The sequence below is a fragment of the Neolamprologus multifasciatus genome, chromosome 11 (genome assembly GCF_963576455.1).
Source record: "Neolamprologus multifasciatus chromosome 11, fNeoMul1.2, whole genome shotgun sequence".
NCBI classification, from domain to species: domain Eukaryota; kingdom Metazoa; phylum Chordata; class Actinopteri; order Cichliformes; family Cichlidae; genus Neolamprologus; species Neolamprologus multifasciatus.
Genome location: NC_140449.1, coordinates 16500998 through 16514735, shown reverse-complemented (window position 1 = coordinate 16514735; position 13738 = coordinate 16500998). Strand labels below are relative to the sequence as shown.

The 13738-nt window shown below is 37.0% G+C and overlaps 1 protein-coding gene across 1 annotated transcript; it reads left to right on the top strand.

Moving 5' to 3' along the window:
* The first annotated feature begins 5935 nt into the window (after positions 1-5935).
* Positions 5936-11694, top strand: LOC146508040 (chemerin-like receptor 1). The gene is made up of 2 exons (XM_085176188.1): positions 5936-7185; positions 9767-11694. The coding sequence occupies exons 1-2, from the start codon at positions 7146-7148 to the stop codon at positions 10876-10878; spliced, it is 1152 nt and encodes a 383-aa protein (XP_085032314.1). The 5' UTR covers positions 5936-7145; the 3' UTR covers positions 10879-11694.
* The last annotated feature ends 2044 nt before the right edge of the window (positions 11695-13738 follow it).

The window sequence follows — 13738 nt, the reverse complement described above, 5'->3', positions numbered from 1 at the left end:
CCAGTCTACCTTCAACACCCCCCTTCACACCAAGGAGTTAAATACTTTCTAATAAGGAGTTTATCAGCTTTAATTGCAGTGTACGTTCGTAATAATGTTAAAAAGAAACTTCCCTGAATGTGTTTTCTAATAGTGTCTCATGTGTAAATAGATAAGGCAAGAAAATATATAACTTACTTACAATAGTAATTTCAAACATATATAACAAAACACCTATTATCTAGTTTGCACATAAATTGGACTGGAAACTTGTTGAATAGGGGATTAATCAAAATCTGAGAGTTCAAAGTTCTTCGTAAAGTAAACAAGTGGGGAAAAAAAGTTACATATCCATGTGACTATGAGAAAGGAATTCATACAGGCTAAACACACACACATAAATACAGACATGCAAAACAACATGGAGCAAGAAGCCACATGTATTGAGTAACTGTGGTAGTTCATGATATGGTTTTGGTTTTGGTTGAACTCTGTAAGACCTAGTGGATAAGAAATGGGCATTTTGTTTCTTTATTTAATTCTTATTTGATGGAAATCATAATTTAGTTTTACATTCAATAAAGTACATTTGCTCAGCAGCTACACGGTGATTATTGGACTGAACTTCTCACCCAACTCCAGGCAGCGACAGTTATTATGATAAACATAACAAATGCCACTTTGAGTACACATTCAAGTCAAAGGACAGGCAGTTACACTTCCATTTTTATTAAAAACACATTTTTAAAAATGAAAACAAACAACTGCATTGTTTTATTTTTGTTTATAATAGTTTTATGAATACCAACTTCTCATGGTTCAACTCCACACAGAAAGGGCCTCGGTCACACAGTCGATCTGAAAACAGGACTCTCTTGCTGTGAGGCAACAGTGTTAACCATCATGCTACCCCATGTTTCAAAACTGTTATTTCCTGAAACCTTTGGTGTTCCTTTTTCATGTTTATTTCCAAATTGAAAGTCACAGTGACATCTGTGAGATATGTTACCACTATTAGGATCGGCACACAAGTGTTTATATTATTATTATTTTCTTTTTTTTGCCTATCCCTTTTGGATCTTTAGCCATCAGAATTGTTGTCTGAAGGCTAAGAAAGATGCCAAGCGGATTTACTTTACCAATTGGATCATCATGGCCTTGCCACATTGGTCCATTTGATTGACCTTTATTATAATTATGCATTTATTTGATTTGATTTTCGGTTGTTACAGACGGGACAGACATGACTAGGTGATAGGAGAGGGAGAAAGAATGAAAGAATGAGAGGGAGAGAAGACATGTGAGAAAGGGGGGGAATAAAAAAAAGAAAAACAAACAAAACACCTGGATCACCTGTATGGAGATAAGAAAAAACAGAAGAGAAAACAAATAAAAAAGAAACATAATAAATACAACACCATCACAATAAACTAGTTAACAGTAGATAACAGTAGATACTAAATATTGCATGTTATTGTGCAGTACGCAAGATTGACAGCACACAATGTGCTTTGAGGTAGCAGCCAAGAAAGGCGTAGTTTGTATCTGTGAACACCCGTGTGTACACCTGTGTGGATCAGCATGCTTGTTTATATTCTAATTTTTCCGTCCCCTCTCATGAATTGTAAAATCCCATGAACTCTATGAATCAACATGTCTTTACTTGCGGTCAAGGAAGTAAATAATCATTAGTGAGCTATAATTATTAGTGATCTGTATGCTTGGGCGGCGGTTTTAATTTTCTAGAGATATTAATTTATGATAACTTTGCAGATTCAGATTGTTTAGTTTATCTCATAAATTCGCCATCATCACAGCTGTTTGCTTCTTCATCACATTCTTAACTGGAATCTAGACCTGCAACCTCAAACCTGCAAAAAAAAAACATAACAACCTGCACGTCTCATAAAGCCATATGTTATTCACAATGGAAGACAGAAAGTATGTCAAAGGTTTATATTGCGACATTTTACTATTCATGACAAAAATTGGTTGTTGTTGTTTTTTTATTTAAGGGCAGCAACAGAAAAGTTGGGACAGGGGCAACGAAAGGCTGGAAAAGTAAGTCATTCTAAAAAGAAACCGCTTGAGGAAACATTTTGCAACTAATTGGGTTAACTGGCAACAAGTCAGTAACAAGACTGAGACAAGATTACCTTAAATAGGCAGAAGAAGTAAAGATGGGCAAAGAAAAAAAAGGCTATATCAATAAATTGTGGAATGATCTCAGAAATTACGAAGACTATGAATAGACTTAAAAATGGGCTTTAAAAAAAGTTTTGATTTTTGTGAACGAAATGCTCTCATGACTCATCGAGTGAAAACTACTAGCCAGCCAATCGGTGGCATGCAGTCTGACAACGTCACAATTTAGTACCTGGTTGGATCGCTTGGAACCCAAGCCGAGCTGGTTCTAAAAATGTACCTGGTATCAGGTTCTATGGCCTAATGGAAAAACCTGAAAACCATGGTGAACCATGTCAAGTCAATCTGAGTAGGTACTAATACAATTGTATTGTACCAGAGTCTTCTCTAAATGTTTGTCAGTGAGTTTCTGTTCTACTCTGATTGTTGTGTCTTTTTTGTAGTTTTACTTTCCCTGTCATATTGGGTTTGGGTTAGTTTTCATGTCATACTGAATACTGCCTGCTTGTGTTTGACTTTATATTTCTTGGATTGTTTCATATATACACTACCAGTCATTAGTTTGAACAAACCTTCTCATGTAATTCATTATTTTCACTTTCTACATTGTAGATACACACTGAAGACATTAAATATATGAAGCAAGATATATGAAATTGTTTAGCAAAGAAAAAAATGATAAATAAATTGATAAATATGTCTTATATTTTAGATTACTCAAAGCAGCCACCCTTTGCTTTGTTGACAGCGTTGTGAACTCTTGGTCTACTCTCAATGAGCTTCATGATGAGCTCCATCAGTTGTGTTGTGCAGAAGTCAGGTTGGTACACAGCTGATAGTCCTATTAGACAACTGTTAGAGTTAATATTAAGGCAAGAACCAAATAGCTAAGTGAAGAGAAACAACAGTTCATCGTTAGTTTGAGAACTCAAGGTCAGTCAGTCTGGAAAATTGCTAAAAATAGTTGGGTTTTTTTTTTTTAAAAATCAGCCCTTTATGGTCTGCTGCTAAGAAACCACCACTAAGGAAAAGGAAGAAGCAGAAGGAATGAGGAATGGATATTAGACCAGTAGAAATCTGTGCTTTGGTCTGATGAGTCCAAATTTGAGATCTTTAGTTCCACCCACTGTGTTTGTTCGACGCAGAACAGGTGAACAAATGATCTTTACATGCATGGTTCCCACCATGAAGCATGTAGGAGGAGGTGTGATGGTGCTTTGCTGGTGACACTATTGGGGATTTACTCCAAATTGAAGGCACACTGAACCAGAATGGCTACCATTTACACACGTTAAGGGTGTGTAAGGGCTCTTTAGCCAAGAAGGAGAGTGGTGGAATGCCGCATTAGATGGCTTGGCCTCCACAGTCACCTGACCTAAACCCAACCGAGATGATTTGGGATGAGTTGGACCGCAGAGTGAAGGCAAGACAGCCAACAAGTGCTCAGCATCTCTGGGAACTCCTTCAAGACTGTTGGAAAACCATTTCAGGTGATCTCATGAAGCTCATCAAGAGAATGCCAAGAGTGAAGCAGTAATCAAATCAAAGTGTGGCTATTTTGAAGAATCTCAAATAATAAAACATATTTTGACTATTTCACTTTTTTATTTGCTGCATAATTCCATATCTATTCATTCATAGTTTTCATATATTCAGTGAGAATCTGCAATGTAAATAGTCATGAAGATAAAGAAAAAAACATTAAATGACAAGGTGTCCAAACTTCTGACTGGTAGTTAGATATCTAACTAACCCTCAACTTTTGTCATGTAACTGTTCCAAAAAGAACTTTCAATTCTTTCTGGAAAATATAGATGCATTTTCAGACTAAAGAGAAAAGAGGCACATTAATACCTATGGAACTAGGAAATCTATTACCAATTCCATAGGTAACAGATGACAATTTTTCAATCTTTCAATGCTGAAAGGTAGGGATGAGAATTGATAAGAATTTAATTATTCTGATTCCATTATTTCTATCACTTAGAGTCATTTCGTTATCTATTCCCACTGGCTCCACTTTGAGAGTCACTACTATCTCTTAGTAGCATATTAAAGACATTACATTACATGCAAATTAATTATATACTTCGTGGTCAAATGATTATGCATGTTGGAGGTATTTCCCCTCTTTGTTGTAATCAGTGTTTGGTCATTACTCAAAAGTAAACAACTTAAGTAAAATACAAAAGTTATTACACAGGACACTTTTCTTGAAAGTAAGGAGAAAGACATTGGTTATAATACTCGTTACGTTACTCATATTACTCTGTAAAATAATCTAAAATATACTGTCTCATAATTACCAATTAATACACCTACAAGCTACAGCCCCACACACCAACACAAATCCCTATTCTAGTGAGGACACAGGTGATCCTTCTCTTAGTATTTAGGTATGAACACAAAGCCGACAGCACAAAGCAAAGATGAAAATCAGCACAAAGAGACTTCAAAGCAATCGTCACAGTGATTCTACTGTAGAAAGATAAGTAGAATCACTGTGACGATTGAAACGATAGAAACCGAGGCTGTGGCCTGACTGCTCATCAGTTTGTTATCTGTTGAAGTTCAGCAGCATTTTCACCAAAAATGATAGCTCACTTCATCACAGTGTTGGGCAGGGGTCAGAATTTGCTCAGCTTTAACATCAGACTGGGTACTTGGCTAGCTTAGCATTACAATGGTGTCTGTGCAGGTGTTTGCGAAGAGCCAAAGTTGTGGTAGCATTATGATGGAGTAGTTTCTGTCCTGGAGCAGTCTCCACATTACCATCGTGCTTTCATCCTTTTGTGCAATAAAAATAAAAGTTATGTCCATATCCATGCTGTAAAATGCACCACTATTTTCCTCCTCCGACACACATCATGGTGAAAACCGATAAGCAGGATTGATAGGCAGCCTAATGATTCCCATCCCTAAAGCAGGGGGAAGACAGGTGTGACAGGGGCAATGAGAGACCCCCAACTAACCAAACTACCGTACAGACTGAGGAATGGACAGACGGACGGATGAAAACTCACACACCATGAGAGAGAACACAACAAAGAACACTGGAAGACAGACAAAATATACACCGGAAAAGGGATAAGGCACAGAGGACACACCTGGGGAACACAGCTAAAAAGAATCTGACTGATGAGATAGGAGAAGCAAAACTGAACATCATACACATGAGACAGGAGTCTATCAAAATAAAACAGGAAACAACACACTCTGAGACCTAGATTGAGACATTTGAACTTGATACAGGGACTAGACGAAAGGACAGAGAAACCAGACAGAACACAGAAAGCCCAGGCAAATACAGGATTATGACCAAGGAAACAATGTATAACAAAATACAGAGACTAGATAGACAATAACAAGATATGATGATGACAAGACAAGGTCAGGAAATGACTGTACATGAAAGGGAACTAACATAATAAAACAAGAACCAGGAACTTGAAATAACAAACTCCAATGCTTTAGACAATACAAAAGTAACACAAAAAACAAATAAAGAAATAAAACTTGAAAATCTATTGAATCCAAAATAATGAATCACAAAATCATAACAAACTCAGCAGCTTTGGTATATATTTTATATTACCATATAATTTAAACTTATTTATGAATACTTTGTGTTTTTAGTTGTTTTTGTGAATAACATTTCGATTAATAACATATTTTTAGCTTAACTGCTTTTCCACTCATATTGTAGGTCTATGGTTTACATTCTGATCACAACACATAAGGTGTTTCCACAAGTAGTTTTACACTTCCTTGCAATGTCATGGAATTATTCCATGACATGAAAAAATACAAGAAGTGGAGAGTTGACTTTTAGAGTAAGAAGTAGAGTTAAACAAGACTGCAAAACAGGATGTTGATAGACAGGGAAAAACAGTTTTCATTCTGATTTCTGTTGCTCAATGCTCGATTTTCTTCTTTTGGCTGGTCCCTTTAGGGGTTGCCGCAGTGAATTATCCACCTCCACCTCCTCTGCACGTGTTAAAACCATCTCAGCCTCACCTCCTTAACTTTATCTCCAAATCAGTAAACCTGAGCCAACCTAACAACTTCTTCCTTTGAAAACTTTTCTGTACTTCCACACCAGAGGATTCATTAAACACCTTGTTTTTTCTCTGCCCAATTCAGTTGTACTTTCCCAGAGATCTGGTAAGTCTTTCCTTTATGCTTTATAACATTTAAAGAGTTTTTATAGGTGGTGACTTTATAGAGGTAATAATTATTCTGCAATGATGTAAACGGACCAAGCTTTAGTCAGGAGAACCACTGAGATAAGCCATCCACAATATGAGGTTAGTAATTAAAATACTGCTGCGAGGGCTGGGCTGTAGTTGCATCGGAAGGTTTTAAAAACTGAGCTTTAAAATGAATAGTGATGATAAAAACCGAGAGAGGCTGACAGTGGTCACTGACTTTTTTTAGGGGCTTGTTCAGATTAAATAGAACAAGATACAAAGCAATAAAACATGTTAAAAACACAACAGCCTTAATAAATGCAGAGTAGTTTTGACCCGGAAGCAGGGTTCATACGTCATCACTTAAAGACTGGATATGCCACCTGCTGTGAATGTTTTAATGAAGTACAGTTGTTATTATTATCACTTGTCACATCCTGTTTATGACAGTTAAAATAAATAACATTTACATAAGAAATAAAATTGTCTCGTGTGAACTGTATGTGGTGTACTTTAATGTTGGTCATAAGAGTACTTCAAGAGCCATATATGTCATGAGGTGATACTCATTGTGAAAAGTTTGAGAACCACTGCCTTAGAGAGTTAAGAAAGAAACTGGAGGAAAATGGCAAAATAAGATAGTGATACTAAGGCCATGCTGAAGACAATGCAACAGTGCTGTCTCTCATTTTTTCTTTCTCTTTCATTTGTCTGCAAACTTTTGCAAACTTCCGGTGGATCTGCCTTGTTATGAATGGTGAAAGAATACCCGCAAATTAGTCTCAGTTATAATAACCTGCCAGAGTTTGATGAGGCATTCATCTGCAGTAGATGAGATTCTTCAACAACCAACAAGAGAGCTTTACTAAAGGTATGCCGTCTTTGTTACTTTGCTGTTGTACGATTGTAAAATCATCACGTATTTACTTTTTAATAGATAAACCTCTGACACTTAAGACTTTCCCAGTTTTTAATTACTAAGTCACTCATGATTAATACATTTTCAAGATTCCGCCCCCAAAAATTCAGTTCCCTGAATATCTATATGCATGAATGGATGGAATATATATTTATACATATATATTTAAAAAAATTAAAAAGAAGGAAATTCATGTTTTTTTACACTATTGCATAACGTAGAAACACTGACTGCTGGGATATTTATTCACTGGAAGTGTAGTGTTAAATAACCAAATAGGCTAATTTCTTAAAATTAAGTTAAACCACTGAACTTAAGAGACAGCATTACTTTCATGAGGGTAGTGACTTTTAAAGTAATTGCCAGTAAGGTTCTTTGCATAGTTATAACTTCTTTGACCTCTTTATTCATCAAAATGTGTTGAAGTTTGCAGAAGTTTGTTATCATCTGTCAGACCTAGAGGTTAAGTAAAGGTCTTTTTCACTGAAGAAAAACAAGCTGTAATTTTTTTTTTTTTCCAATTCCACTGACATAGTGTTGCTCAACCACTGCACAGTCAGTATTAAAGTCCACATTCTCACCCAACCCAACACAGCCATCATGACCATTATGATGGATGTTATTGCCCAACTTTTAGTACATCAAATGGACGATTAGGTAAACCTGTGATTGGATTGTCAAAAACCCTTTAATAGTTATTTTATTTAGTAAACTGAGAAACTACTTATCATGGGTCAGTCAACAAGTGGCCAACAAAGCTGAAAAATATCACCTATAATTTAAATGATCTTTTTTTAATTGAGCATATTAAGATTAATTTTGAAAAGCAAATACACATTGTTTAGTCTAGGTTGTATTAATGTGTCACAGCTTGTTCTGATATTCTTCTACTGCACATCCACCCACACCTGACAGAAGAGCCATATTTTCTTCTTCTTCTTAAGTGTCTTATTGGATGGCATTAGCGATTAGACTAGATGCCCTCTCTCTCACACAGTCCAGCAACTCATTTGGTGTTTTCTTCCTTCGGTCTTGTATTCTGCCAGTGACGGTTTCTCGCCTTCTGCCTTGTCTTTGGTCCCTTTAATCTTTTCCAGATTTAATTCCAATTGTCTTTTTCTCAGTACTTGTCCAGAGAGTCTTGCTTGTCTCTCTCTGATGTTTTATTTAATGATCTTTTGGTGTGTGCGCGTTTTAAAACCTCTTCATTAGTCAGTCTTTCTTTGCTTCCATACATGAAGATAGGTGTGATGTAGACATCTACATAGGTAGCTTTCTTTCCTTTTGCAATCCAAATCTTGATTTTATGTAACAATCGTCACTGCTCACAGTAATACCTAAATATTTAAACGTATTGCCTTGTTGTGTGGAATTCTTTAGTATGATGTTGCACTACGTTGTCTTTCTTTTTGGAAATGATCATTGTCTAAGTTTACTTGAGATTCAAGAAAATGAATGTGGGACTTAATGTCCGTCCCACTTCTTCTCTCTTCTTATATACAATAACTATTTGTTTTCTGTAGATGTTGAATTGATTACAGTGTCATCTGCACATCTCAGGTTATTAATGAGGTGCCCATCAACCACAATGCCTGGCACCCCTTTAATCTCGCAAGATATAATCTCTGTATAGAGGAAACAGATCAGCTGACAACACACAAATTTGCCCCACACCACTTCTGAGTCTGACAAATTTCGAAACCAGAAGTGAAAATTTCTTTGTCACTTCTGATTGCCACAGTTTGTTCCAAGTGCATGTTCTTCATAACAGGTCTTTTTTGCCATTGGTCAGAACTAATAATAACTATTAGATTTTTATGGCTGATAGTGCTGAAGGCTTTCATGTCATCAATAAAACATGAGTACAGATATTTTTGAAGTTTAATTGCTCTTTCTGTGACGCTTCTCAATATAGCATTTGTTGTTCCTTTGCATTCCACAAGTCTGCATTGTTTTTCTTCTAATTCAGTTGCAATCAGTTCCAACAAATAAAAATTTATACTTTTTTTTTGAGGACTGCAAATTTTAAGAATAATTTAAGTTTTTCTGAAGTTCTTGGTCAGATATTTATTTTTCATGTTTGCGTTCAATTGTTGGGAAATTACGGTGACATACTCTTTTAGTGTTGTAACATCATTGCTGATTTGGACACTCTTCAGTTTCCTGATAACTGTGACTAGTACATGAATACATTATGCTCAGCAGCCAGTTAAGAATTTTCATATCACATTGTGAATGTTGCTGCCACAGTAGTGCAATCATGAACTGAAGTAGCCATTAACACTGAATGGATGGATTATAATCTAATTTGAGCTGAAAACAGTGCTCTCAACTACAAGTGATGACCTTCACTGCTAAATGCATTATATTTGCTGTTCATTTTGAGCATTTATTGTCTAAGATTCATAACTAACTATAAATTAAACATTAATTTAAGAGTAATTTATTTATATTTCTGTGCAATATGTGAAGACAGAATTATTATCAATATCAAAAATGACTTTTACATAAATTCACGTTTTTTTCTATGCAGATCTGAAGACATTGATGGAGATGACCAACAACTCTTTCAATCAAATTAATACAACTGCTGCACCTGATAAAAATGACTCTGTGTATGTTGACAAGTATGATGGGCTGAAACAGTCTCTCAACACAATGTCTCTAATCCTTTATTCGGTGGCCTTTGTCCTCGGTGTGCTCGGGAATGGAGTGGTTATCTGGGTGACCGGGTTCAAGATGAAGAAAACTGTTAACACAGTTTGGTACCTCAACCTTGCTGTAGCTGACTTCCTCTTCACTGCATTTCTTCCCCTCAGTGTGACTTACGTAGCTTTGGATTTCCACTGGCCTTTTGGCAAGTTCATGTGCAAGCTGAACACCACCATCAGCTCACTGAACATGTTTGCCAGTGTCTACATTCTGGTGGTGATCAGTGTGGACAGATGTGTGTCTGTGGTGTGGCCCATCTGGGCTCAGAACCACCGAAATGTACGCAAAGCATCCTATGTGAGTCTGTGTGTTTGGGTGGTGGCTTTGATTCTCAGTGCTCCATATTTCATCTTCAGGGACACTGAGAAAATTTCTGAAAACCAAATCCTCTGTTTCAGCAACTATGCTCTTTCTGATAACTATACAGCACTATCTGTGATTCAGTTTCGTCATCTAGCCATGACTATCACTCGTCTCTTCCTGGGATTTGCAGTTCCCTTCACTGTCATTGTCTCCTGTTATGCTGTCCTAATCCATCATCTGAGGAGAAACCGCACCATGGCCAGCCAATTAACACGCACGTTTAAAATTGTCACTGCTGTTATTGTCACTTTTTTCCTGTGTTGGGCTCCCTTTTACATAATTGGTGTAATTGAACTAGTGAAATTCACGTCTGCTACTCAGAGCAACACATTAGACCTTGTCACAGGTGTCGGGATGCCTCTGGCCACCAGTCTGGCCTTTCTCAACAGCTGCTTCAATCCACTGCTGTATGTGTTCATGGGCCATGATTTTAAGGACAGAGTCCGCAAATCCATCCGAAATGTTTTGGAGACTGTCTTCCAGGAAGAGGAGACACGCACTCGCACTTACACAGGGTCAGTGGTCACCAGTCAAAACAAAAATAGCTCAGATTTGAATACTGAGGTATAAGAAACCAAATAATTACACTGTAAATGGCAGACAATTGTGACAACTATCTTAAAAATGATTAAAAATGTTTCAAAAATATTTCAAAATGCTTTGGGGCTTTTTTACTAGCCATAGCATTAATCTGATACATGACTGTATGAATCTATGAATCACAGCAGTCCATTCAGGTTACTTTTTTATAGAACTAAAAGCAGTTATACAATGTTATTGTTTCCATTATTGTTGCCCTTTTTTCTGGGCTGGACTCCCTATCATTCAGCTGATAGTATTTATTCCACTAAATGAAAAAATTCACTATGCCATTCAATTGGGATCTTTGTTGCCAAAAATTTGGTCATTCTTCACTGCTGCTTGAATCCACTGCTGTATGTCTTCTTGAGACAAGATTTTAAGGCTGAAATACAAAAATCCATCCTGAATGTGCTGGAGAGCCTTCCAGGAAGAGGAGACACGCTCTCCCAGTGACATGAAGTCAGTGAACACCAGGCAGAGCAGAGAGAAGTCAGATTTGATTACTGAGGTATAAAGCTGTATATGAGGTACATAAACATGTTAAACCTTTAATAGAAAATTTATCTGAGACTTTTTACTAGCTGTAAACATGACTCCCGAGTAAATCTTTATAAATCTTTATAAACCTTTAATGAATGAAATTTTGTTTAATTTTGTTCAAATAAACAAAATTTCAAATAAACCCCGCTCATAAAATTATGGAAACAGCTAATGGTACAAATGGTACTGTGATGTATTATTTCTGTGCTGTGTTGTTTTTCTTGCCTCTTTGGCTCACAGCTCTGCATTAACTTTGTGCTGATATTATTATTATTATTATTGAGTTGAAATATGAGCACTTTAAATATAAAGTAGCATACATACCTTGAAAAACTAAAATTTAGTTTTTAAACTCATCTTGTGTTTGTAGAGAAGGTGATCAGGCTGTTTCTTCATCACCTGAGACCAGCTACACTGCATCATCACCAGCTTGTATCTTTATCCTTTTTCACTCAGTGAAGTCTTTCTTCTTCTTTTTTTGGACCATTCATGTGCACTGGTAACCAAAGCGTGTGATATTTGAAATAATCTGCTCACCTTCTCGCACACCCCATACTAGTCAGGCAAACTCATGTACAGGCTCAGGGGGACGGGGTGAATCTATATACAAAGATGAGATATTAACACTAAGAACACAAAGGAATACTCTGAATAATACAAGCTAGGCTATATTAAGTAATGTAATGTATGGCACCATGCAGTCATGTGGAGAGCATGCAAACTATACACAGCAAGGCCCCGGTCACATGGTGGATTAGAACACAGCATTTTCTTGCTGTGAGGTAACAGTGTTGACCACCATGCTGCCCAGTATTTCAAAACCTTTGGTGTTCTCTTTTCATGTTTGTGTCTAAATCAAAAGTCAGACTTCCTCTTTACTGCACTGTTAGGATCGACACACAAATGTTTATGTTTGAATCTTTCTGTGCCTCTCATACATCGTAAACTTTATTAACAGTATCAACAAATCTTTACTTGCTGGCAAGTGAACTCTGGCATGTCTCCACACCTGTGGGCAATTGAGCTCCCAGCATTTAAGATTAGCACTACTCTTTGCCAAGTGTTCTGCTAACAGTGCTGGCCGTGACAGCTTTTGCTTAAAGAGAGATTGTCATAGAAAGAAACTTACCTCGTGTTTTTCTCTGCAGCTGCTCAGCCGATTTCCACGCTACATCCCAGACAATACTCACCTTTTCTCCTGTCGCTGGCCTTAGGCTTGGCAGCTCTGTTCTCCTCAGCTCTGGTCTGCTCAACTAACCTGCCCTCCGGCCGCCCTCATTGCATTCAACAGATTCTCTGCTCTTGGAACCCAGCCACCTCAACCGGACCTCCTACCTCCCTTGTCGCCAGTTCTCCAACTGCAAACTGTAAGGCAAACCTGCTTTGATAATAACTCCTCTGGATCGTATGGACTCAGCCACTAAATGCACTCTACTCTCTTTGCAGTGTGTTGAGAATCCCGGTTGCATTCCCTGAAGCCTGTGGCTTTCCTTCATGCTCCTGAGCTTAAGCCTCTGTAGTTAATTTAAGTTTGCTAATGTTCAATCCAATTATGTTTGATTCTAATCATAGCTTCACATTAAAGTCACAGACTTAATAAATCTTTGTTCATAGTTGATGTTCTAGTTGTCCTGGTAATGTAATTGTGTTTTGTTATTGCTTTACATCACCTTTACAAATGTAGTAATTCTCAGTTCACAGTTCACGTTCTAATTTTCCTTGCAGTTTAGTGCTTTGTACAATAAAGTTGTGTTAATCATGCTAACCTGTGCCTCCATGTGATTTTGTCTATTCTGGCCTCGACTTTGACAGATTTGAAGGTCACAGGCAAGAGGTCAGAAACAGATGGGGCATACAATTATTTAAAAGAGAGAACCCCATAGTTTCAGAACATATTTTCTCTGTTGAAGAATTTGGAAAAACAGCATCAAATGTTCCCTTCTGTGAACAGTTGCATATGTTGTATAAAGTTATCAGCAGTCTTGGGATATTTTATTTCCAGTTAAATACAAGAAAATAGTTTTATTCCTTTATTAAGCATTTTTATTTTGGAAGACAGAAACATTGAGAAATTTGATGGGGTTTTTTTGGGGGGGGGTTTTGGGGGGGGGGGGGGGGTTAAGTGCACTTGAAGGATCATTTTTCTGCCTTGCAATGTTAGTTCATTATCTACTGACTAAATTAAGAGAATGACTTTAGTATTTTCTCAATTTCTTATTAAAAGCAAGCAATCTCACAAGACACGTTGTAACAGAACACATACAACCAGTAGAGGGAGCTATATTACATAAAATTATATTAAGCGATC